We start from the raw sequence: 24458 nt of genomic DNA on the forward strand, positions 1-24458 counted from the left end.
TAGTTTTTCCAATTAACCAACAAATCCAAGTAACTTTGTGTTGTCAAAACTATATTATGTGAAGAAGGCCACCAAGAAGCTTAGTATTCCTCGTGGTGAAAATTCAGTATTAATCAAAGTTTAGTTTGCGTTTGTATTTTTATTTTCATCATCATCTTTTGAGGAACGAAACCTTGAAAGATATTTAGGCAGATCAAGTTTTAACTAGTTGTGCTAAATTTTGATAAGCGCAAAACAGCTGTAGCTACGATCAAACACAAATTCATCATCATGCAACATTTCCTATTCAATCTTGTTTAAACTTATATAAATACAATTTACACATTTACAGGTTGGACCAAAAACATCGGAAGAGACAGTTGAATGTCAGTGCACTCACATGTCGATATTTTCAAGTTCAATTTTCGTTCCGCCAAACGACATCAATCCCATTTTAGACGCACCTCTATTCCTCACAGTTCCAGAAAATCCTTATGTGGTAATTTTTGTGATTGTTATCCTTCTTTTGTTTCTGCTGCTACTTTTGTGGGCTTATCGAAAAGATCGGAAGGACGCACTTTGTGTAAGTATTTTTAATGAGCTACAATAACTATTATATCAAATCAAATAATTTTATTGAGCTAAAAAGTTGACAATACATTGCATTATGTATTGTATAAATAATTTGTTTGATTTTAAACACACCTAAATGTGTACAAGGATGTCAAAAACCATTATTTCTTTAAGACAATGTGTTTTGATGCATTAAAAGACAGTTTTCAACACCACCATTACTTTAGCTACTAACTTATTTTTCTTATAAAAATATTTTAGTGGACTTTTTTCAGTTCAAAATTATTTCCTGAAAGTCATATGTTTAAAACATTATTCCAGTTTCTGTATATTGCACAAATATAACAGTGCATTAATTTTCATAAACTTATTCCCAGTCCCCACACTCAGATCACAGTATATTTTAGTAAATAATTATGATTTGTAAATTATGAAATGAAATGAAATGAATAATGAAATGAATAAGTGCTTTATTTACAACATATTGATACATACATTCACAGGTAAAAAATTACACTTTGTGAAACAATGGTTAAATAACCGTCTGTTCGGTTGGCACTTAATTTTAAAACTTACACTAAATTAAACCTTCTTTATATACTTTTTAAAAAGAAACAAAATATGTATATAAATATAATGTAAAACTAGGTGGCGTTCGCAGAGGCATCCACAAAATTGAGCGGAGTCATCAAGGGTTCATATTATATTGTTTTTGTCTTACTGCAGTAAAACAGTATTTTTTCATGCATGCGCTGCGGGTCTAAAGTAGCATTTTTAATATTTAGGGAGTAAAAATCGTTTTTAGCCTCTATGGAGTAAAAATCAGCTGTTGTCAACTCAGTTGTAAATTTCGATTGTAAACGATTGCATGTATCGAAAATATGTATCGATTTGTGCTTCGTAATCATTTTAACATATTACAGTCTACAGTCTCTTCCCGTAGCATTTTAGCATTGCAGATACATTAATCCATTCCCAAACTCAACACTGCTCACCTTTACTACTTCCTTCACCACACCCTACGTCGTGGACCTGTTTCCCTCTCTTCCCATAGCATTTTAGGATTGCAGATACATTAATTTAATTGCCAAAGACAGTTCCCACACTCTGCGCTGTTAGCCTTACTACTTCCTTCACCATTTACTACGTCATTGGCCTGTTTCCTTCCTTTCTCATAGCATTTAAGTATTACAAATTCATTTATCCATCTGCTCAAACGGTTCCCCCACTCTGCACTGCCAGCTTTTACTACTTCCTTCACCACTTACGTCGTAGACCTGTATTCATCGCTTTCCATAGCATTTTAGTATTTTAGATACGTTAATCTAATTGCAACAAACATCCCCACTGTCCGTACTGCTAGACTTTACTACTTCTTTCACAATTTCCTATGTCTTGGGCATGCTTCCATCCCTTCTCATAGCATTTCAGCATTGCAGATACATTAAAACTGCTACAAACGGTTTCCAGTTCCCACACTCCACACTGCTCACCTTACTACTTCTTTCACCTGTTTCTACGTCGCGGATCTGTTTCCCTCTCTTCCCATACCATTTAAAGATTGCAGATACCTGAATCTAATCGTCATAAACAGATCCCACACTCCGAACAGCTCGCCTTTACTACTTCCTTCGCCACTTCCCACATCGTGGACCTGTTTCCCTCCCTTTCCGTAGCATTTTAGGAACGTTGTGACCTTAATCTAATCGTCATAAACAGTTTCCATACTCCAGACTGTTCACCTTTACTACTTCCTTAACCTCTTCATACGTCACGAACCTCAAGCTAGTGTCGTCATTTGATTATAGTACCTGGGGACCGAGCTTTGCTCGGGGAAAAACATTAGTTCACTCTGAAAGCACCGTAGTATTGGAGATGCATAAATCCACACATCTACATCCTACACAATTTCCTACGTCATGGATCTGTTTCCCTCCATTCCATTGCATTTAAAGATTGCAGATACCTTAATCTAATCGTCATAAACAGTTCCCACACTCCGGACTACTCGCCTTGACTACTTCCTTCACCACTTCCTACGTCGCGGACCTGTTTTCCTCCCTTCCCATAGCATTAGGATTGCAAATACCTTAATCTAATCGTCATAAACAGTTCCCACACTCCGGACAGCTCACCTTGACTACTTCCTTCATCACTTCCTACGTTGCGGACCTGTTTTCCTCCCTTCCCGTAACATTTTAGGTTTGCTGATACCATAATCTAATTGTCATAAACATTTCAAACACTCCGGACAACTCGCCTAGACTACTTCCTTCACCACTTCCTACGTCGCGGACCTATTTTCCTCCCTTTCCATAGCATTTTAGAATTGCAAATACCTTAATCTAATCGTCATAAACAGTCCCCACACTCCGGACAGCTCACCTTGACTACTTCCTTCATCACTTCCTACATCGCGGACCTGTTTTCCTCCCTTCCCGTAGCATTTTAGGTTTGCTGATACCTTAATCTAATTGTCATAAACATTTCCAACACTCCGGACAACTTGCCTAGACTACTTCCTTCACCACTTCCTACGTCGCGGACCTATTTTCCTCCCTTTCCATAGCATTTTAGGATTGCAAATACCTTAATCTAATCATCATAAACAGTTCCCACGCTCCAGACAGCTCGCCTTGACTACTTCCTTCACCACTTCTTACGTCACGGACCTGTTTCCCTCCCTTCCCATAGCATTTTAGGATTGCCCATACCCTTATCTAATCGCCATAAACAGTTCCCTCACTCCTGACAGCTCGCCTTGACTACTTCCTTCACCACTTCCTACGTCGCGGACCTGTTTCCCTCCCTTCCTATTGCACTTAAAGATTGCAGATACCTTATTCTAATCGTCATAAACAGTTCCCGCACTCCGGACTACTCGCCTTGACTACTTCCTTCACCACTTCCTACGTCGCGGACCTGTTTTCCTCCCTTCCCATAGCATTTTAGGATTGCAGATACCCTAATCTTATCGTCATAAACAGTCCCCACACTCCGGACTGCTCGCATTTACTACTTCCTTCATCACTTCCTACGTCACGGACCTGTTTCCCTCTATTCCCATAGCATTTTATGATTGCCTATACTACTTCCTTCACTACTTCCTACGTCACGGACCTGTTTCCTTCCCTTCCCATAGCATTTTAGGATTGCAGATACCTTAATGTATTCGTCATAAACAGATCCTAGACTTCGCACTGCTACCACAGACAATAAAGTATTATATTGTCTGTGCTGCTACCCTTGACTACAATGTATCGAGTAATCTTAAGTATAATCTTTGCTCAATATTAACAAGTGATGTTTTTCCTTTTGTACTGTATTTGTAATTTCCTAGTATACTGTGGGTAGTTGGCTTATTATGAGCACATGCTAAAACTTCAAATCTTTTGTTTACTTTTTACTTGTTATTTAATTCAGCCAACATGGTTACCTAGCAACCCATAAGACTAATGTTAAAAAAATGTGATTTTCAGTTTCATTTTTCTACGGATTCCTGAGAGACTTTTTTAACGCTATATAGATGTTGGCACTCACCGATATGGTCTTTATCACCATGCAAAATTTGAAAACGATTGATTCAGCCGTCTAGGAGGAGTTTGCGTATTACGAAATGCATAAAAGTCGACGTATAAGAGCTTCGCTCGCTCCGCTCAATAAATAAGAAAATAAATAACCTCTCCTTAATTAATATTGCTATAATATTGCCCCATTTAACAAAAACAAAACAAACTATGACTGATGTCTAATCGAGCTTCAAAAGGTAAACTGAAGTTTACTACACTAAGTTTGTTTTTTTTTCTAAACAAACTAAACAAAAATAAAACAGGGGTATTTCTATATTATATTAAGTTGAAAAATTAAATTCTTTAATAAAGACCCATCTATACTGCCAGGCTCTTTTCAAATAATCAACCAAGACACGCCAATTCCTCCCATTAAGGTATTCAAAATACTCTATTTCATTTAGGACATTTTTCCCAAAATATTGATTTCTTAATTGCTTTAAAATAGGACAAACTGACACAAAATGGTAAACTGTCTCGTATTCATTTAAATTACACAAAGAACAATTATGATTTTTGTCAATCCAAGGTTTATAATTAAGGTCAATTAATTCTCCCCTAGCCTTTATTGCCCATGAAATTATATCACGATCTTTGGTGAAAAGCGGACTCTTATCGCCCAGTTCCGGGCCAAGGTCAAGCATTGATAATTATTTATGGAATACAGAGGTACGAGCTCTGCCGATGCACTCCCCCCTCCACTTCTCCCGCAAAACCTCCATCACTGATTGTAAATCTGTTCTCAGCCTGTCTGTCTCAACAACATCAAAATGAATATCAATGTGGCAAATTTGTCCTAATCGTTCCCATTCTCTGCACCAAAAAATACGTTTAGCCAGAACCTGTTTCGCTAATATACTGGGCAACCTGTTATGTGGCAGGGATAACTCCTTCAAAATATAATTTATTTGTGTATTTAAGGTATAGAAAAATAATTTCTCAAATCCAGTTTCTAAATATAGTAAATAGTTTGGAGTGTTGCACGGCAACTTCAATAATTTTTTAATAAACATTTTTTGCACTGATTCAACTATATCGCTTTCAATGTATCCCCATACCTGAGCTCCATAACATATGACAGCCCGCACGACCGATTCAAAACAAACAATCTTTGAGCTCAGCGGTATTTTATCGTTAATTATAAGTTTATTCCAAATTGAACTGATAGCAAATTTACCCATCCTACATTTTTCCGTTAAATACTTATTCCAAGAACAAGAACTTGAAAGAGTTATTCCTAGATACTTGTATGTGTTAACTACTTCAATTTTATCACCTTTATACCACCATTTATCAATATCTTTAAGTCTGCCGCCGTTTCTAAAAACCATAATTTTTGATTTGTTTAAATTTACAATGAGATTCCACATATTACAGTAGGTCTCCAGGTTTCTTATCATGTGTTGAAGCCCAGTTCTTGTTGGAGAGAGGAGAATAATGTCATCCGCATATAAAAGTATGTTTACCCTAATTCCTCCAAAACTACAACCTCCCCCCACCGCTTCTGGCAGGTCGTTTACGAATAGGCTGAATAAAGTAGGTGAGAGAATACATCCCTGTCTTAAACCTGTATTGGTGTTAAAACTGGTTGTGATGCCATCTCCACACCATACACTTGAACTGGTTTCACTGTAATAGCTTTTTAGATTGTTGAGCATACGAGTTGATATTCCCAGGTTAGACAATTTAAACAACAAAGCCTTTCGATCAATAGTATCAAACGCTGAGCTAAAATCAACAAAAAACGCGTATAATTTTTCTCCTTTTTGAGCCAATCTTAATTTAATCATACAAGTTAGATTAAAAATATTATCAATAGTTGAGTATCCTTTTCTAAATCCTGCTTGAAACTCCGTTAGTATTTGATTTTCCCAAATAAAGTTTTGCAGACGATTATTAAGAAGGCTGGTGAATATTTTTGCAATGCAATTTATAAAAGACAAACCTCTGTAATTCTCAACTGAATTTATATCCCCTTTTTTATGCAAAGGAAAAATTATGGATTCTTTAAAAGAAGTAGGAACCTTTTCAGTCAGGTAAATTTGATTATATACTGCCAGTAAATAGTCCAAAAAATTATCGGGCGCATTTTTAAAAAATTCGTAAGGTATTCTATCCATGCCTGGGGCTTTATCGGCCTTGACCGCGGTCAGTACATTCTTTAACTCAACTCTGGTAAACTCACAATCTAATCTAGCATTATCTACTAGAGGTTCCGCATAACTTATCGCACCTGCCAGAAGCGGGGGGTTCAGCAAACTGTTAAAATGTTTAACCCATTTTTCTGGTGAAATATTTCCCACAATATTGTCAGATTTCATTTTTAATGCATTAATGGCTCGCCAAAACGTCTTGCTATCAGAATGCGTGTTCAAATCTAATATAATATTTTCATAATATAATTTCTTTTTCGATTCACACACTTGTTTATAAATTTTTACTTGAGATATATATGAGTTTTTAATGTAGGAGGAGTTAGTTTTTCTATACAACTTTAACAGCTTAAACACACGGTTTCTTTCTACCAAACACCCATAATCAAACCAAGGTTGTTTTTTAGCTAATTTATTCTTTGAGCTTATACAAATTTTATGATTTGCCGATTTAAAAATGCATGTTGTAATATTACTAATGTTTTCCTGACTATCCTCTGATAATACACTATTTAATATATTTACTGAAATCCGTTCTTTATAATACAAATCATTGGTCCATTTTAATTTTGGCAACAAAGGCAAGATGTCACCTTCTCCCCTCTCCCTTTCCTCTGAGCTGATTCCAACATTTTAGCGAATTTCCCTATAGGGAAGTAGCTATTACCGTAGGTGGCACGGTAAGACTTAGACTCGGGACCGATTTACTTTTTCATTTTGATGTCCCCAGAGGCCAAAAACACCATTCGTTCAAATTTTTATATATGTATATATATAGATTTATATATATATATATACGTCCGTGAACGCGATAACTTGAGTAATTTTTGTCCGATTTTGATGAAATTTGGTTTAAAGGTGTAAAGCGGGATAAACTTGAATGAGTTCGCGAACCAGCACGATCGGACCATGGGAACGGGGCTTTACGGGGGGTTTTATGGGGTAAAAATTGGTTTTTCTCACTTTTGACCCTCAAAACACAAAATTTCCCAATTTATCTTTAGACCTTTTTAAAGAGCTTAAAAAAACAAATAATTTAGTATATAAAAGTATTTTTGTTCGATTATTAGTAACGGAGAAAATTTAAAAAATTGTAAATTAAAAATTCCCATGTTATTCTCATGGAGAATATTGTCAAATGTTGTAGTTTGCTTGTTTATGGACATATTTTGATCAAACTTAGCAAATTTATTTATTTTGTACTAAGCTATCAATATTTTACTCAAAAACACACTTTATTAGTTTCCTTGTAGCAGCAAACCTAGGTACTCGTTAAACCTTATGTTATTAAAATATATTTCACTGAAAATAAATTCAGACAAATGGAAATTCGCTTAGTCGGCAGGTTTGCTGCGGCGGGGGTATTTTATTACAATTTCAAGCGGCAAGTGATCAGAGCCTGGGTAGGGGAGCACCTTAAAATCGGCACATAAGCTAAAACAGTTTACTGAAACAGCTGCGAAATCTATAACTGAGGTCCCCATTGGCCCTATAAAAGTGAATTCTCCCTCGTTATCACTAGGTGACCTCCCATTCAAGATAATTAAACCATAATTATCAAACATCTCTAACAGCTTTCGCCCTTTACTGTTGGTTGTTTTATCTTTAGATTTTCTAAAATCAACAAAGCTTTTATTCATGTTTATAAATTCCCCATCTGAAAAAGATTGCCCTTCTCCAATTCTTCCATTTAAATCACCCAAAAGAACCAAATTGTCATTCTCGTGATTATTAAAAAAATGTTGCAAATTATTAAAATCCTGGTCCCAACTATTGAAATTTAGATACAAAGGGCAAATGTAGATACAACTTTCAGTGGTTTTGAAACTCGCTTTTACAAAATTAAACTGTTGTTCGTTAATAAAATTTAGGCTATTACAAAATGGTGAAGTTAATCTTATTAAAATAAGTTCCCCTCCGCTAAATCTTCCCAGATTTGACTCCCTTGTCGCTGATTTGAAAAACAACTTAAAATCTTTTAACTTACTTGTAACAAAATCTACGTCTTTTTGAGAAACAAAAGTTTCTAATAAAAAAACTAAATCATAATTACTTACTAAATCTAAAAATAAACTATCACTAACCTTTTTCTTTAATCCACAGATATTATATACTAGTATTCTAAAATATTGTCTCTCAACTCGCTGCCCTGCGCTGTTACAATGTCCGTCCTGTTGAGGAATGGCGTGGACCCCTCACACTGCCTCCTGGTCCTGGGATGTAGTCATCTGTGTTGCCTCTGCCTGGTCCTGGTCTGATGGTATCTCCTGAGATGCTGCGTGTGACGTATCCTGAGATGCTGCGTGTAACGTCTTCTGAGTAGTTGGTGTTGTCGTCCCGTGAGATGTTACCTCGGCGTAGGTCTGTGGTGTCGACAGGGGTAACTCGTTTCTTTGTTCAGTGTCTTTCTTCGATAGTTCTACGAGGAAGTTGGAGAAATCATGCCTGAATAGTCTTCTTAATTCAAGTGCCCCGTCGAGTGGTCCTGCCCTGAGCTTCCCCTCCTCCCACGTGAACCTCGTGCCCTTCACTTGAAGATGGTCGTGTACCAGTGGCATCTTCAAACCTCCGACGAGTTGATCGATTTCCTTGCGAACAGCCACCAGCCGGGAACGCTTTAGCCTTATCTCCCGTGGGAAATCGCTGTGAATAACTTGACGTGTCCCCTTCAGGTTTTTAGCTTGACTGAGTATATATTCCAGGTCAGTGTCATCAGGTATATGTGTGATAATTGACTTGCCATCTCGACCTATAGGGTGAGCTCTGTTTACCCATACTCGTTCTGAACAACCTAACACCTCTCGGCAAAACTCCCTCACTACTTCCCTGAAGTCTGGTCGCTTCCCGGTCCAATGCAAACTTTTAAATATTAGGTTATTTCTTCTAGATCTCGATTCCAGGTCAATTAGTTTTTCATGGACAACCTTTTCCTGTCTTTTTAACGAAATGATTTCTTCTTTAAGAGCAACGTTTTCAGTCGTTAATTCCTCTACTTTAGTGTTTATGGTTATAATATCGTCCTTGGTTGCTACTTTAGACAACTTTTCATCTAATTTTATCTCTAGTAAACTGCTTAATCCTGACATAAGCTGAGCTAAGGTCATGTCGCCTACCTTTGCATCTCCCATGTTGCTAACCTCAATGTTGTCTGGGCTATCAGGTGAGAAGACGGCACGTGAACGTTTAAATCTTGAGCCACTCGGAGTAAAAAAATCACCTATTTTTGAATTAGGCATCAAATAGCACTTCACTGAAAAATGTTCACAAAAGACAACTACCTTGAGTTACAGTGTCCACATGAGTTCACCGACGCGAGACGTACTCGTTTACACCGGCACAATATCGACCACGTTGTCCACGTTGCCGCACCACAGTTTTGACCAAACTAACCACAATCAGGAGAGTTTATCACTAAAACCGGTCGTTATTACGGACTTTAGGTTAGTCTGAACAACTTATCACAAACCGGATAAGAAATTGCACTTAATTTCTATGTCAAATTTAACTTAAAAGCGGAGCTAACGGATTTCTCTGCTATACATAACCGCACCAGTAGTGCCAACTGATTTGTAAATTAATAAGCTGTTTTGTGTGTTTCAGGGAATTAAATACAGTCTTGATGACTATCCAACCTTGTGGTTATTTGGCCATGTTGTTATCCGACCCTGCCTGTGGATGATAAAGTACTGTCGCTAATAACTTCCTTTTTGTCCTAGAGCGATGTCATCGTACTCCATGACAATTTCCCTGGAGAGAGCTATGCCTATTTGATCGCTGTATTCACTGGGTCTCGTCTGACGGCAGGAACTTCTGCTGTCGTTGGCCTTCGTCTTTACGGAGACACCTACGCCACTCGGGTAAGCAAAGTTTTGAGGGCACCTATTGATGAAATCAGCTTAGGGTGTGTAGACGGAAAACCACAAAAAACAACATAATGCCAATATTGAGTGACTAGAGTGCAAGTTGGTCTAGTGGTGCTTTAGTTCTGATTATTGGGCTTTTTATAAATGGTCCTGACTATCATGTCTTATGTTATCTATGAGAGGCGGGCCAAAGCCTCAAAGCGCTTCATCCAAATCTTTTAATCTTTGCATACCCCAATAGACAATAGACAATAGACAAAGATCTTTATTTACATATTCGTTGAGAACAGTACATGCGTCATAATAATAATAAAAATTTGTTGATTTAATATGTTGTTAAAGCTGGTTGTCAAGGAATTCTTTTTCTGAGTAGAATGGCCTTTCTTGCAGCCATGTTGTTAATTGGTTCATGAAACGGTGAGTTGGTTCATTTCTAAGTTGTTCTGGTAGGTTGTTGAAATACAGGGCCCCTTTGTAGGATGGCTTCTTTTCAAAGAGACTTAGATGGTGAGGTGGTATTGCAAAGCATGAGGCGTTCCGTGTATTGTGATGGTGAATGTCTGTTTCTTGTTTGATTTGTGGAGATGGCATGGAGAATTGACTCACGGATGTAAAGTGATGTCAGTGTGAGGATTTTTAGTTCCTTAAATGCATCACGACTGCTTTCTTGATATTGAAGGCCTGCTAGACATCTTATAGCTCTTTTTTGTTGGATAAGAACTCTTTTTAGGTAGTTGTTGGATGTACTTCCCCAGACCACCAGACCATACCTGAGGTGTGACTCAACCAGGGCATGGTAGGCTGTTTTTGCGGTGTCCAGACCGTACCTGCTTCATTCGCTTGATGACATGAATGCCAGAGCGTAGCTTCTTGCAGAGTTGGTCAATGTGCTGTTTCCATGTCAGTTTTGAATCCATGATAATGCCGAGATATTTGGTACTATTTTGTGCTTCTATCCTAGGGATTAATACGTTTGTGTCTTTATTTTTAGTAGAGTAGTTCAGCTGAACAGTTTTCTTTTCATTTAGAGCCAATTCGTTTACTGTACAATATAGTTTAGTCATGTTGAAGGTTATATTGATGTTTCGGTTTAAAGTTTCCGTTGATTTGTCAGTTAGTGTGATGACAGTGTCATCTGCATACATTGTGGTTTGGCAGTATTCTTGTAGCTGGTCTGGTAGGTCATTTGTGAGGAGGAGGAACAGGACTGGTCCGAGAACTGATCCCTGTGGTACTCCTCTCCGTATAGGGACAGTTTCGGAATGTATTTTATGGCGAGTGTTTTTTTTCTACATGCTGAATCTCAACTAGTTGCTGTCTGCCATTAAGATAGCTGTGGAACCATTGTTTAGACTTTCCCTCAATACCCAGAGCTCCCAATTTTCTAAGAAGTGTCTTGTGGTTAAGGCAGTCAAAGGCCTTGCTAAAGTCCAGAAACAGACTTGTGACTGAGGAGCCGTCTTCTAGTTGTTCTATTATGTGCTCGGTGAGCTGTATTAAGGCAGTGGAAGTGGATCTTCCTTTAAGGAAGCCATGTTGCTGGCTGGTGAGCAGCAGGTTTTGGTCTAGATGGGATATTAGTCTGTTAAGGACGATTTTTTCAAAGATTTTAGAGAAGGTCGGTATAAGTGAAATTGGTCTGTAACTTTTAGCATCTGTGTTTGGTCCACTTTTATATTTAGGGTATACCTTGGCAGTTTTCAGCTGTGTTGGGAAGACCCCTTATTTATGAGTGCTGTTAGTGGGTTAATCAGTTCATTTTTGCATGTTTTGACCTGTTTGGCTGATATTTCATCAGTGCCAGATGAAGTTTTTGGTTTAAGTGAGTCTATTGCTTTTAGTACTTCGTTACGTGTTGCAAGCTGAAATTTTAGTTTGTTAGCTGTTAAAGGAGGAATTTCGGGGGTTCTGGTGTGTGTGTTGGTGTTGTTTGCCTGAAGTGTCCTTTCCGCGGCTGTAGCAAAAAAACTTTTGAGGTGGTTTGCTATTTTGATTGGGTCCTGTAATGTCTCCCCATCTACTAGGAGTTCCCACTCATTTGCTATACTGGTACTTGATTTTCTCTCATTATTTATAACCTGCCAGAGTGCCTTGGACTTGTTGTCGGCATTGCTTATGTAGTCGGATGTTTGAGTTTTCCTCAAAGTCTTTAGTCTTAGGTCATAGTCCCTTTTTCTTGCTGCGGTTTCTGCTTTATCTTCAGGTAGACCTGTGCAGTTTTCTTTTTCCAGGGCATTTATATATAGATTTTTTTGTCTAGAGCATTCAGCATCCCAGCAGTTTTTTTGATTGTGTTGTTTTCTCCTTGTCATTTTTACTGGGCAGGTCTCATTTAGTATTCCTGGGATAGCCCTGTGAAAGTTGTTATAAGATTCATCGACATCTTCTATGTGGTAGACACAATCCCAGGGTTGTTCATGGAGCCTGGTTTTAAATAGATTTATGGTGTTTTTGTTGAGAGTTCTTCTTTTCTCCTTAATTGACTTTGTGATTTTTTCTGATGGTAGTTGGAGAGTGGCAATTTGGGCAGTGTGGTCTGAGAGTCCAGACAGGATAATGGATGTCTGGATATGTTTTGGGTCTATGTTTGTACAGATCCAGTCTATTGAGGTTTTAGTTTCATGTGTAATTCTAGTAGGCGGCAGATTTAGTCTAACAATGTCAAAAGGGGATAGAAGATCTTCAACTTGGGTGTTATCTGTGTCGTTTGCATGTTCACCAAGGTTGTTTACATTTATGTCGCCCATGATGACAGTTTTCTTCTTTGTGCGGAGAGCATATTCCAGCTGGCTTGCTAGGATATCTAGCGCTTGTTCCAAATTGTCCCTTGGAGGCCTGTAGACTCCCATGACCTGGACTATTTCCTTCTTCAGTTTTATTTCGAAAAGAGCAGTTTCACATACTAGTTCTGAGTCGTCATCACTTATCTTAAGTACTTTCATATAATTTTCCAGGCCATGTTTGGCATATCCTGCAACTCCTCCTTTCGTATGATTTCTTCTTGTGTAGCCTCCAATTAGGGTGTAGCCAAGCTAGCTGTGTGTTTTCTAAGTTTTCTCGGGTGAGACCATGCTCTGTAATAACTATGAAGTCTGGTTGTTCATTATTAAGGAAGTGTGATAGTCTTTCTGTTTTATTAGACAGCCAGTCTATATTTTGGTGGGCAAGGGTGAGTTGGTGTCTGCGAACTAGTGGGTGTTTTGATTGGTTGTCAACACTGTTTTTAGATTTTGTTATGTCGTTGCCGGTGGTTTGGTTGAGGGTCCTAAAAAAGAGGTTTGGGTGTTGCTGGTTTCTGTACTTGGGTTGCTTCTATATCTACTTGGGTTGGGATCAAGATACTTCTAGAGGCTGGGGTTTCAGAGTGACTAATCGAGGCTGATAGTCTTTCCTTGTGTTGGGTATTTATGTCTTTAAAGTAATCTATATGCTTCATGAAAAAGTCATCCAAAGTTTCCTGGTCGCCTCGTATTCTTGCTGTCATAGGTGGAAGCCTCTCTTTTTGAGTCAGTTTTTTAGAAGGAGTTTGGTTGTTTCTCCTGGTCATATCCGGGTTCAGTTTTTTGAAAGGAGTTTGGCTTTCTCTCCTTGTAGTTTCTCGTGTCAAGATGTCAGCATCGCATTTCTGTTTACACCATCTACCTGTAAGCCTATTTCTACATTGGCAGGTTCTTCAAGCCGAGATTTGTTTTTGGCTACTTGGAGAGATACACTGAAATGGTTTCTTTTGTTCCCAATTGGTTTTTTGCTCTTGCTTAGGTTGTGGTTTTTAGAACGAGGAAAAATCTCTTTAGTGGATGTACTTTGTGTGACTGTTGATGGTGTAGCAGGATTTATTTGTTCACGTTGTTTGTGCAGTTCTTTTTGCAAAGTTTCCACAGAGCGTTCTAGTTGGTCTTGTCGAGTTTTCAGCTGAGCCAGCTCAGTAATTAGAGAGGCACAGTAGTTGGGAACATAAAAATCGGAGTGATTTGTTTGTGTTTCTGAAGTGCCAGTAGGTTTTGGTGTCTGAGGTAGGTCCGTTGAGTCATCTTGGTTTAGCTTCAGCTTGTTTATCATTCCGCCTATTGCTTAATTTCATTTGCTGAGTCGAGTAGTAGTTTTTCTCTTTCATTATCTTGTTCTTCAAAGGTTTGTATCATTTTAATTCTTAGCTGTCTTTCCTTCTCTAGTTGGAGTTCTACTTCATTTAGTGTTTCAACCAGAAGCATTTCGGGAGAGCAGGATTTCCTTGTCATTTTCAAGCTCTTCAATTTTTGCCTCAGCAAGGTTGAGAGTTGAGATATTCAAAGACCTGCAATGTCCAGGCACCTAATGCCTGCATTGTACTGAACAGTTCCTCCTCAGGAAGGCAACTCACCAGATTTCCAAGATTTGTCCTTCTTACCTCTGAGATCTCCTCAATGTGAAAGATCAGGTGAAAACGGTTTCCTCTGACCTCCCACACTTCACACAGACCCATTTGAGGCAAATGCTCTTTGACAAGCCTAGGTCAAGTAATCAGCTCCATAGTTTTTCTTTCTGTTGTCTATCTAATGTTTTGTCCAATTCTTCTCCTAATCAACCTCAGGAAATCTGAGGCAATCCCTTGAGAGGAGTGAGCTTACTTACTCTTAAAGGGAGTGATTCAGCCCATCTCTTACAATGTTTTTTAGTGGCCCATGACACGCTGGAGGTGCACACAGGTACCTCAGAAGGGTAGAGAACCGATCATAGTTGTCGTAGAAGCATTTGCTAGCCAGTCAGCAGCAATGTTACCTACTAAGCCAGAGTGACCAAGCACCCACAAGGATGGATTTAGCATTTTGGCGTCCCTAGGCCCTATAATTTTTCCGCCCCTTGTCCTGTTATTGTTACTTTCTTACGTACCTTTGATAAAAACTATATCAGGCCTATATGTTAATTGCTTAAACAATAGAATTGTACCATTGAAAGTTTTTTTTAAGAATTTACATGGTTATGGCCTTAGCCGTCTTAAACCCTTTTAGCAATTTATGTATTAAATAGAGTGTATAATAGGTTACGTACCTTGTTCCCTCTTCAGTCTTAACTTAGTCTATGGATGACTAGTTTCGGGTACAAAGACCCATTATCAAATCCTTATTTAAAACATCATATTGAATATGGTAAAATATCCGACGTAAGTCTTCATCAATGTATACATGCAGGTCGACGACACATAAAATTTACACATTTAAAAAACAAAAGTTACAAATACATTTAAAACTATAGGCCGGCCACATTGAATACGGGACAAACCGACGTAGGTTACACGGCGGTACCAACAGCTATATGATAATCCAGCAGTATTATCGATAAGATAGTTAACAAACAAAAGTACAAAACTGGTAAACTAATTGATAAACCCAGCAACTTTGTATCCGTCGAATTTGGAGCCAACCTACACTATACATTAAAAAATTAATTGAAAAAACATCAAATCACCCTAGCTAGTAAAACGTCAAACAAGCTAGAACGTCATTTGAGCCAATCCAACCATAAACAAAATGATAATGATTTAGATGGCACAGGTGTTTACAAACTATCTTGTAATGATTGCTCCAATTTATACATAGGCCAATCGGGACATTCCTTCAATACCAGATTTAAAGAACACCTACCTAAACCAAAACTGTCAATACAACGATCCAAATTTGTAGATCATCTAGTAAATGCCAATCACAATGTAAACAGTTGCCAAGATAATTTACAAATCTTGCACAAATGCAGTAAAGGTCCCCTCATGAACGTCTTAGAGAGTCTTGAAATTTATAAAGCTAATAAAAAATCCTCTCAATACGTTTTGAATGAAAAACTAAATTTTGGTTCAAATTTTTATTTGATAGAAGACTTACGTCGGATATTTGACCATATTCAATATGATGTTTTAAATAAGGATTTGATAATGGGTCTTTGTACCCGAAACCAGTCATCCATACACTAAGTTAAGACTGAAGACGGAACAAGGTACGTAACCTATTATATATTTGAATATCAGTCTTGGTGGCAAAGATGTTTAAATAGAGTGCTGCTTTTTACGGGACTGAATCAAAACGATGTAACCAAAACCGGCAAAACATTCCTGCAACAAAGCATGGCCTTTACAGGTGCCGTAGTGCTTCAAAAATTATTCCCAAAAACATGAACTCTGTACATCAGTAAGAGATACCATAGATAAAAAATACCCCCCAGTAGATTTGTTATCCGAGCTAAGGCATTTTACTCCATTCTGCTCTCATATTTGACTTAAAATACACCCTGTTGTGTTTCTGTCCCAATTGATAATTATAATACCGATAACAACTGTTGCAGCCAACCGTCCTGAAGTGTGAGACCAGGAGAGTTCTACAAAGAGACAATGATGACTGGTTTCTGTTGTGCTATCCTGTGTCCTTGGGTATCCTCAATGCCGTGCAACTCTGGCATGACAACTCTGGGAGGAACCCCGACTGGTAAGACAATCAGCTCTTTAAATCAGTAAAATTAAATGCTCCCTTATGGCTAACCAGCAGAATATTGACAGAAGCCGTGCTCTAAAACTAGATGATCTTAACTCCTCCGATTTGTATTCAAACAGGTTTATAGCATAGATAAAACATACCCTTGGTAGAATTTTCATCCTTATGGAACAGCTGAAGTCAATTTTATTGTTAGTTGTACGGTGCACTGTAGACGTTGTGTGACTTGGCCTATTGTAAACTAGGTGGCGTTCGCAGAGGCATCCACAAAATTGAGCGGAGTCATCGAGGGTTCATGTTATATTGTTTTTGTCATACTGTAAAAACAGTCGTCTATGCGTTGCAGGTCTAAAGTAGCATTTTTACTCTCTAGGGAGTAAAAATCTTAGTTGTAAATTTGAATTGTAAACGATTGCATGTATCTAAAATATGTATCGATTCGTGCTTCGTAATCATTTTAACCTAAAAAGTCTACAGTCTCTTCCCATAGCATTTTAGTATTGCAGATACATTCATCCATTCCCACACTCAACACTGCTCACCTTTACTACTTCCTTCACCACCCCCTACGTCGTAGACCTGTTCCCTCTCTTCCCATAGCATTTTAGGATTGCAGATACATTAATGTAATTGCCAAAGACAGTTCCCACACTCTGCATTGCTAGCCTTACTAATTGCTTCACCATTTCCTACGTCATAGACCTGTTTCCTTCCTTTCTCATTACATTTAAGATTACAGACACATTTATCTAACTGCCCAAACCGTTCCCCCACTCTGCACTGCCAGCCTTTAATACTTCCTTCACCACGTCCTCCGTCGTGGGTCCTGTTTCCTTCCCTTCTCATCGCATTTTAGGATTGAAGATACATTAATCTAACTGCCACAGACGATTCTCACACTATGCTCATACTTTACTATTTCCTAAGCCACTTCCTACGTCGTGGACCTTTTTTCATCACTTGCCATATCATTTTAGTATTTTAGATACGTTAATCTAATTGCCACAAACATTCCCCACACTCCGCACTGCTACCCTTTACTACTTCTTTCTCCATTTCCTATGTCGTGGGCATGCTTCCATCCATTCTCATGGCATTTCAGCTTTGCAGATACAAATGGTTTCCAGTTCCCACATTCCACACTGCTCACCTTACTACTTCCTTCACCTCTTCCTACGTCGTGAACCTGTTCCCCTCTCTTCCCATAGCATTTTAAAATTGCAGATACCTTAATCTTATCGTCATAAACAGTTTCCACACTCTGGACAGCTCGCCTTGACTACTTCCTTCACCACTTCCTACGTCGCGGACCTGTTTTCCTCCCTTCCCATAGCATTTTAGGATTGCAGATACCGTAATCTAATCGTCACAAACAGTTCCCACAGTCCGGACTGCTTGCCTTTACTACTTCCTTCTCCACTTCCTACGTCACGGACCTGTTTCCCTCCCTTCCCATAGCATCATAGGATTGCAGATACCTTAATCTAATCGTCATAAACTGTTCCCACACTCCGGACAGCTCGCCTTGACTACTTCCTTCACCACTTCCTACATCGCGGACCTGCTTTTCTCCCTTCCCATAGAATTTTGGATTGCAGATACCTTAATCTAATCGTCATAAACAGTTCCCACACTCCGGACAGCTCGCCTCGACTACTTACTTCACCAATTCCTACGTCACGTACCTGTTTCCCTCCCCTGCCATAGCATCATAGGATTGCAAATACCTTAATCTTATGTTCATAAACAGTTCCCACGTCCCGAACAGCTCGCCTTTACTACTTCCTTCACCACTTCCCACGTCACGGACCTGTTTCCTTCCATTCCAAAAGCATTTTAGGATTGCAGATGTCTCAAACTTTGGTTTATTTCATGCTAAGATTACTTATGGTTTGATTGTCTGGGGCAGTGCCTCAGCATCAAAAGATGTTTTTATCCTACAAAAACGTGCCGTTCGAATCATTGCAGGAGTTCATTATAAAACTCACTGTAAACCATGGTTTGTTCATTTAAAAATTTTAACTCTTTATTCTGCCTTTATTCTTCAAAACTTGCTATTCATTAAAGATCAACCAGATTTGGTGCATAATAATGACGTGCACTCTTACAACACTAGAATAAGACATGACTTACAATTGCCTTATGTTAGATTAAGTAAATCAATGAAAAGGCCATCTGTACTAGCCATAAGGTTATTTAATAAGCTATACCCCTTGCTATTAGGGACATGGACATTATTAAATTTAAAACTGTTGTAATCAGGTTCTTACTTGCAAATGCATTCTATTCAATTGATGAATATTTGACAAAAAAATTGACTTGCAATGATTTTGTGTAAGATGGGTGAGCCCTTTGTTCAATTTATTATTGTATAGATTATATATTGTAACCTGACATATCCAATGTATTCAAAAGAATATCTAATGGAAATAAAGATCTTATCTTATCTTATCTTATCAATCTAATCGTCACAAACAGTTCCCACTGTACGGACTGCTTGCCTTTACTTCTTCCTTCACCACTTCCCACGTCACGGACCTGTTTTCATCCATTCCCATAGCATTTTAGGATTGCAGATACCTTAATCTAATCGTCACAAACAGTTCCCACAGTCCGGACTGCTTGCCTTTACTACTTCCTTCACCACTTCCTACGTCACGGACCTGTTTCCCTCCCTTCCCATAATATCATAGGATTGCAAATACCTTAATCTAATGGTCATAAACAGATCCCACGCCCCGGACAGCTCGCCTCTACTACTTCCTTTACCACTTCCTACGTCGTGGACCTGTTTCCTTCCCTTCCAATAGCATTTTAGGATTGCAGATGCCTCAATCTAATCGTCATAAACAGTTCCCACACTCCGGACAGCTCGCCTTGACTACTTCCTTCACTACTTCCTACGTCGTGGACCTGTTTTCGTCCCTTTCCATAGAATTTTAGGAATGCAGATACCTTAATCTAATCGTCATAAACAGTTTCCACACTCCATACTGCTACCTTTACTACTTCCTGCACCACTTCCTACGTCACGGACCCAAGCTAGTGTCGTCATTTGATTATACGTATTTAACATACCGTTTCTGTCCTAGTATCTGTGGAATAATGCTATCAGCTATTTCCTTATTTACTGCATTCAAAAGTCAACAGCTATGTCTTTGTGTCTTTGTGTATATGTCTTTGTTTATGTGTCAAATACTGCTTCCATAAGGATTACATTGAAACTTTGAGACCCAGTGGGGCGGATTCCTGAGAGACTATTTTAACGCCATATAGATGTTGGCACTCACCGATATGGTCTTTTTCACCATGCAAAATTTCAAAACGATTGATTCAGCCGTCTAGGAGGAGTTTGCGTATTACGAAATGCACAAGAGTCGACGTATAAGAGCTTCGCTCGCGGGGCTTGGTAAATCTTGAATCTTGTGTTTTGTTTACAATTTGATTCTTGTTATTTCAGTCATTTAAAACCTCGTTTAACAAAATAGTACAATCTAATCATAAACAATAACTCGCCCTCCCTAGTTATCTAACCAAACTGTAATAAGCTCAAATCATGAAATTAGACATAACAAATTGGCCTCAAAATAATAGAAACAAGATTTTGTCGCCACTAGCACCCTGTGTCACCTTACATGAACTAGACACAAAAAACAAGCTTAAAAATTTACAATTGAACAAACTTTGTTTTGGTTTCTTGGAAACAAAAAAAGCACAGATCATATGATTTACCATAAAGACTATGTTTGCTTATAATTGCTATTCCCTATTGGGAAATTTACTAAATGTAATGTATACATCAACAAATTAACAAATGGTTTTTCCTACAGTCACCCGACAAAGTTGGCTTTCTTGTACTGTTTATAGTACAGAAAGCTGCTAATTGCTGCATATTTATACTTTGGCACACATCAGGTTTCCAACGAAACAACACAAAACAGCGTGGTTCTATTATGCACGTAATCCGTGTACGCTTGAAAATAAGTTGGCAACACTTAAAGATAATAATAATTTTTGTTATTTCTTAGTTTTAGTATATCATGTATATGACTTTATGTCCTGTCAAAAAATGATGTAATGACATGTAGTAAATAAATAAATAAATAAATAAATACTAAGAGCAGCTGATTGACTATTATAACTAACCTGTCATTTCGTGTTAATAGTTTATGTTCTCTTTTCGGTATTTCTGAACTTTATGGACTTTTCTTTTAAACATTTTTAAAACAATCCTACGATCTTAATAAGCAAGAAAATACCTTTAAAGCATATTTAAGGCGCGGAAACCACTGCAAATTACAAAAATATACGGAACTATTTTCTCAAGTCGCGGAGCAGATTGCTTGCCGAGGAAAACATAGCGGAGTGATACGGACCGGGGACTACTTTAATTCTCTAGGGCACATATTTGTGTTGCCAGCTGAACCTAAAAACGTGTTGTATAGTGTTTGAAAGACTAATTATTTATATGATTTATAGTGACTGTAGGAAAAATATAATGTGTAACACGAGTGCAAAAGGCCTTTGCTACACTCGAGATCATTCATTGTAAACGTTGCTCTCGTGTGCAGAAGTGCCACTTTGCGGGTTTTTTGCATTGCCAGATACTGAAAATCAATTGTTGATTGGTGTGACTTAAGCACTGGCCCTCAGAATGAAAGTTCTTGCCCTAACCACTCATACAGAATGTATTCTTTAGTGTTTTATTTACAGTTAAAGCTAATACCAAGCATTTACCCTAAAATAATCACTTAATTTATCCACTTCAAAAAAGTTTAACTTATGAATTCATGGAATGTATTCCAGGTACTGCTCAAAGGTTATAGTGTACGACCTACAGGCCACGACCCAGTACCTGTTTGTGATCGACCAGTGGCTGGCATTAGAGGTAGACGAGTTTCCGGAATCGATGGTTCGACCGGCAACTACGGACGAGGTGTTGAGCGTCAAGCGGATTTTTCTGGACAACTCTGTTCTCGGCTTTAGGGAAAATCATTTGCACCTGAGCATCTTGGCTAGGTAATGACTATTTAAAACTACTGTCTCAGTAAATAAGTAATAAATGTTATTCTAACATAGTGTATTATTAGCAAAACTATTACAATTATGACTTCTTGAATTATGATGTGTTCTTGAATTAGTACGTGTTGAATCATTAAGGAATTATCATTCAAACATATTTGTACCATGAAAAACTTATACTCTACTGTATACTGAAAACAAGAGTTGTGAAATAAAAATTACTGAAAAGAAAATGTAAAAAAATGTTCAACCCAGGTTCAAGAATTTGAGTGATCTTAAATTACCACATTTTTATTGTAGCCTGTTTTGCCTGTGTCTGTCATTAATAATTTTAATTTTGAAATCCATGTGCTTTATTCATAATCTAGTTCAACTGCGTTTACATTTGTCTGGTTTTCAGACATCCGAGGAGCCCTGTCTCTAGAAAACAACGTTTGATGGTCCTGATGGTTTTGATAATGTCAGCCATGTTGGCTAGCATTATGTTCTTCAAAGTTACGGATAAATTTGGTATTACTGCAGTTATTTAATGTGGTTACAATTTATTACTAAGTTAATTTTAATAGTTTCTTCCACAAAAGATAAAAGACAAGCACAAATCATATACCGGTAGTTATACCATAGACTAACCAACACAAGTAGACTTCTCATCCCATTGTAAATTTTGAAGCACGTTTTTCGTGTCTAGTTCATGTACGTGACACAAAGGCGCTAGTGTCGATGAAACTTTGTTTCAATTATTTTAGGGTTAATTTCTTGATTTCTGCTTTACTGTTTGGTTATATAACTAGGGGACAAGTTATTGTTTATGATTAGATCGTATTATTTGGTTAAACGAGGTTTTAAATGGCTGTAATAACGGGAAACAAATTGTAAACAAAACACGACCTCTACATAAACCGTACACGAACTAACAATAAAATTGTCTTCAGCTGTTCCATAAGGATGAGAAATCTACTAAGGGAGTATGTTTTATCTATGGTTATACATATCCTAAAATCTATACCTGTAATGAAAAAAAAAACATGGCTGAAACACCTGAACAACGGTGATAATGTGTGGGTAATAGTCCTCATTTTTGGTTTGATCTTTATTTTATTTTTATAAAATGTTTGAGTTGTTAAAAAATAAATTATGATTGAAGTCAAAATTTAAGATTGACACGAAAAGTAAGCATTTAAAAAAATGTAATGTAAATCTGTTATACTACAGACAATAGACCATCCCTTGAACTAAACCAAGCGCAACTGCCGATAGAGGTCTATAATTGGTTCCTTAGTCTATGGTTATAAGCTAAGATTAAAACAAACCAAAAATATTTATACAGATTAAGGTCAAGTATTTACTTAATTGCTAAACAAACAATCTTGTTTGTTTAAAAAAAAATGTGAATTAAGAATTGTTGAGCCTTATGTTTGTGTTGTTGTTGTTGTTGTTTTTGGAAGAAACCAGTAGAAAAAGTCTCATTAAAACACCCACTGTTTATTTTGATTGTAGTTTTCTATTTTTTAGCGAATTTCCCTATAGGGAAGTAGCTATTACCGTAGGTGGCACGGTAAGACCTAGGCCCGGGACCAATTTACTTTTTCATTTTGATGTCCCCAGAGGCCAAAAACACCATTCGTTCAAATTTTTATATATGTATATATATAGATTTATATATATAAATATATAAATACGTCCGTGAACGCGATAACTTGAGTAATTTTTGTCCGATTTTGATGAAATTTGGTTCTAAGGTGTAAGTTAGGATAAACTTGGATGAGGTCGCGAACCAGCATGATCGGACCATGGGAACGGGGTTTTACGTGGGTTTTTATGGGGTAAAAAAATGGTTTTTCTAATTTTTGACCCTCAAAACACAAAATTTCCCAATTTCTCTCTAGACCTTTTTAAAGAGCTTAAAAAAACAAATAATTTAGTATATCAATGTGTTTTTGCACGGTTATTAGTAACGGAGAAGATCCAAAAAATTATAAATTTAAAATTCCAATGTTATTCTTATGGAGAATATTGTAAAATGTTGTAGTTTGCTTGTTTATGGATATATTTTGATAAAACATGCCAAATTATTTATTTTAAACTAAGCTATTAATATTTTACTAAAAACCTCCACAGTAGTATCCTTGTAGCAGCAAACCTTGGTACTCGTTAAACCTAATGTTATTTTAATAGATTTAATTTAAAATCAATTCAGACAAATGGAAATTCGCTTAGTTGGCAGGTTTGCTGCAGCGGGGGTATTTCAAATACATTTGAAAATAGTTCAAAAATAGTTTCTGAAAATGATTTGTGTCTTAAACCAATGAAACAACCAATCGTAATTGCTGTGTTGAATTATTTTTTAGCTGAAAACGTTGATGAGTACCACTACAGCTTTGGTCAAAGAGAGCTCATGATAAGTATTCAATCGTTTGTGATCTCCACAGTCTTTGCCTTTATTGCAATGTTTCTTTTTAGGTAAGTATTTCCACAAAGTAGACTAAATCTTACTCTCTTAAAATAATATAATCCCAAACTAAAAGCAAGTTTAAACAAGTTAAGAATTGTAGCCAGGGGGGACGGATGTAGATTGATGACCGAGGGGATTAGTGACATTGGTAATAATGGCGGGGTAGCGGATTTTTATCCCCCTGGAATTTTACCCCCTGGGCAAACGTGACGTCACAAACCAGGGGGTAAAATTCCGGCCGCAAACTTTTGAGTTCGGCGACATCAGCTCGATGGATTAAACGCGGAATTAAACATATAATTTCACGGTTGTGAATTTAATCAGAACACATCAAATTATAAAAACCTAGAATGTACGGCCCGGATTTTTACCCCCGGAAATTTACCCCC

The 24458-nt window shown here is 37.6% G+C and overlaps 1 protein-coding gene across 1 annotated transcript in view; it reads left to right on the top strand.

Moving 5' to 3' along the window:
- Positions 1-24458, top strand: part of LOC128993038 (polycystic kidney disease protein 1-like 2) — a 63858-nt gene that overhangs the window by 26433 nt on the left and 12967 nt on the right. Inside the window, exons 12-17 of the mRNA XM_054416792.1 lie at positions 332-562; positions 9991-10131; positions 16450-16589; positions 21402-21614; positions 22018-22127; positions 23966-24077. Coding sequence (XP_054272767.1) covers positions 332-562; positions 9991-10131; positions 16450-16589; positions 21402-21614; positions 22018-22127; positions 23966-24077 — 947 coding nt within the window. The remainder of the gene's footprint in view (positions 1-331; positions 563-9990; positions 10132-16449; positions 16590-21401; positions 21615-22017; positions 22128-23965; positions 24078-24458) is intronic.

The sequence above is a fragment of the Macrosteles quadrilineatus genome, unplaced genomic scaffold, assembly GCF_028750875.1.
Source record: "Macrosteles quadrilineatus isolate MER2022 unplaced genomic scaffold, UCM_ALF_1.0 Scaffold_4__1_contigs__length_99947679, whole genome shotgun sequence".
NCBI classification, from domain to species: Eukaryota; Metazoa; Arthropoda; class Insecta; order Hemiptera; family Cicadellidae; genus Macrosteles; species Macrosteles quadrilineatus.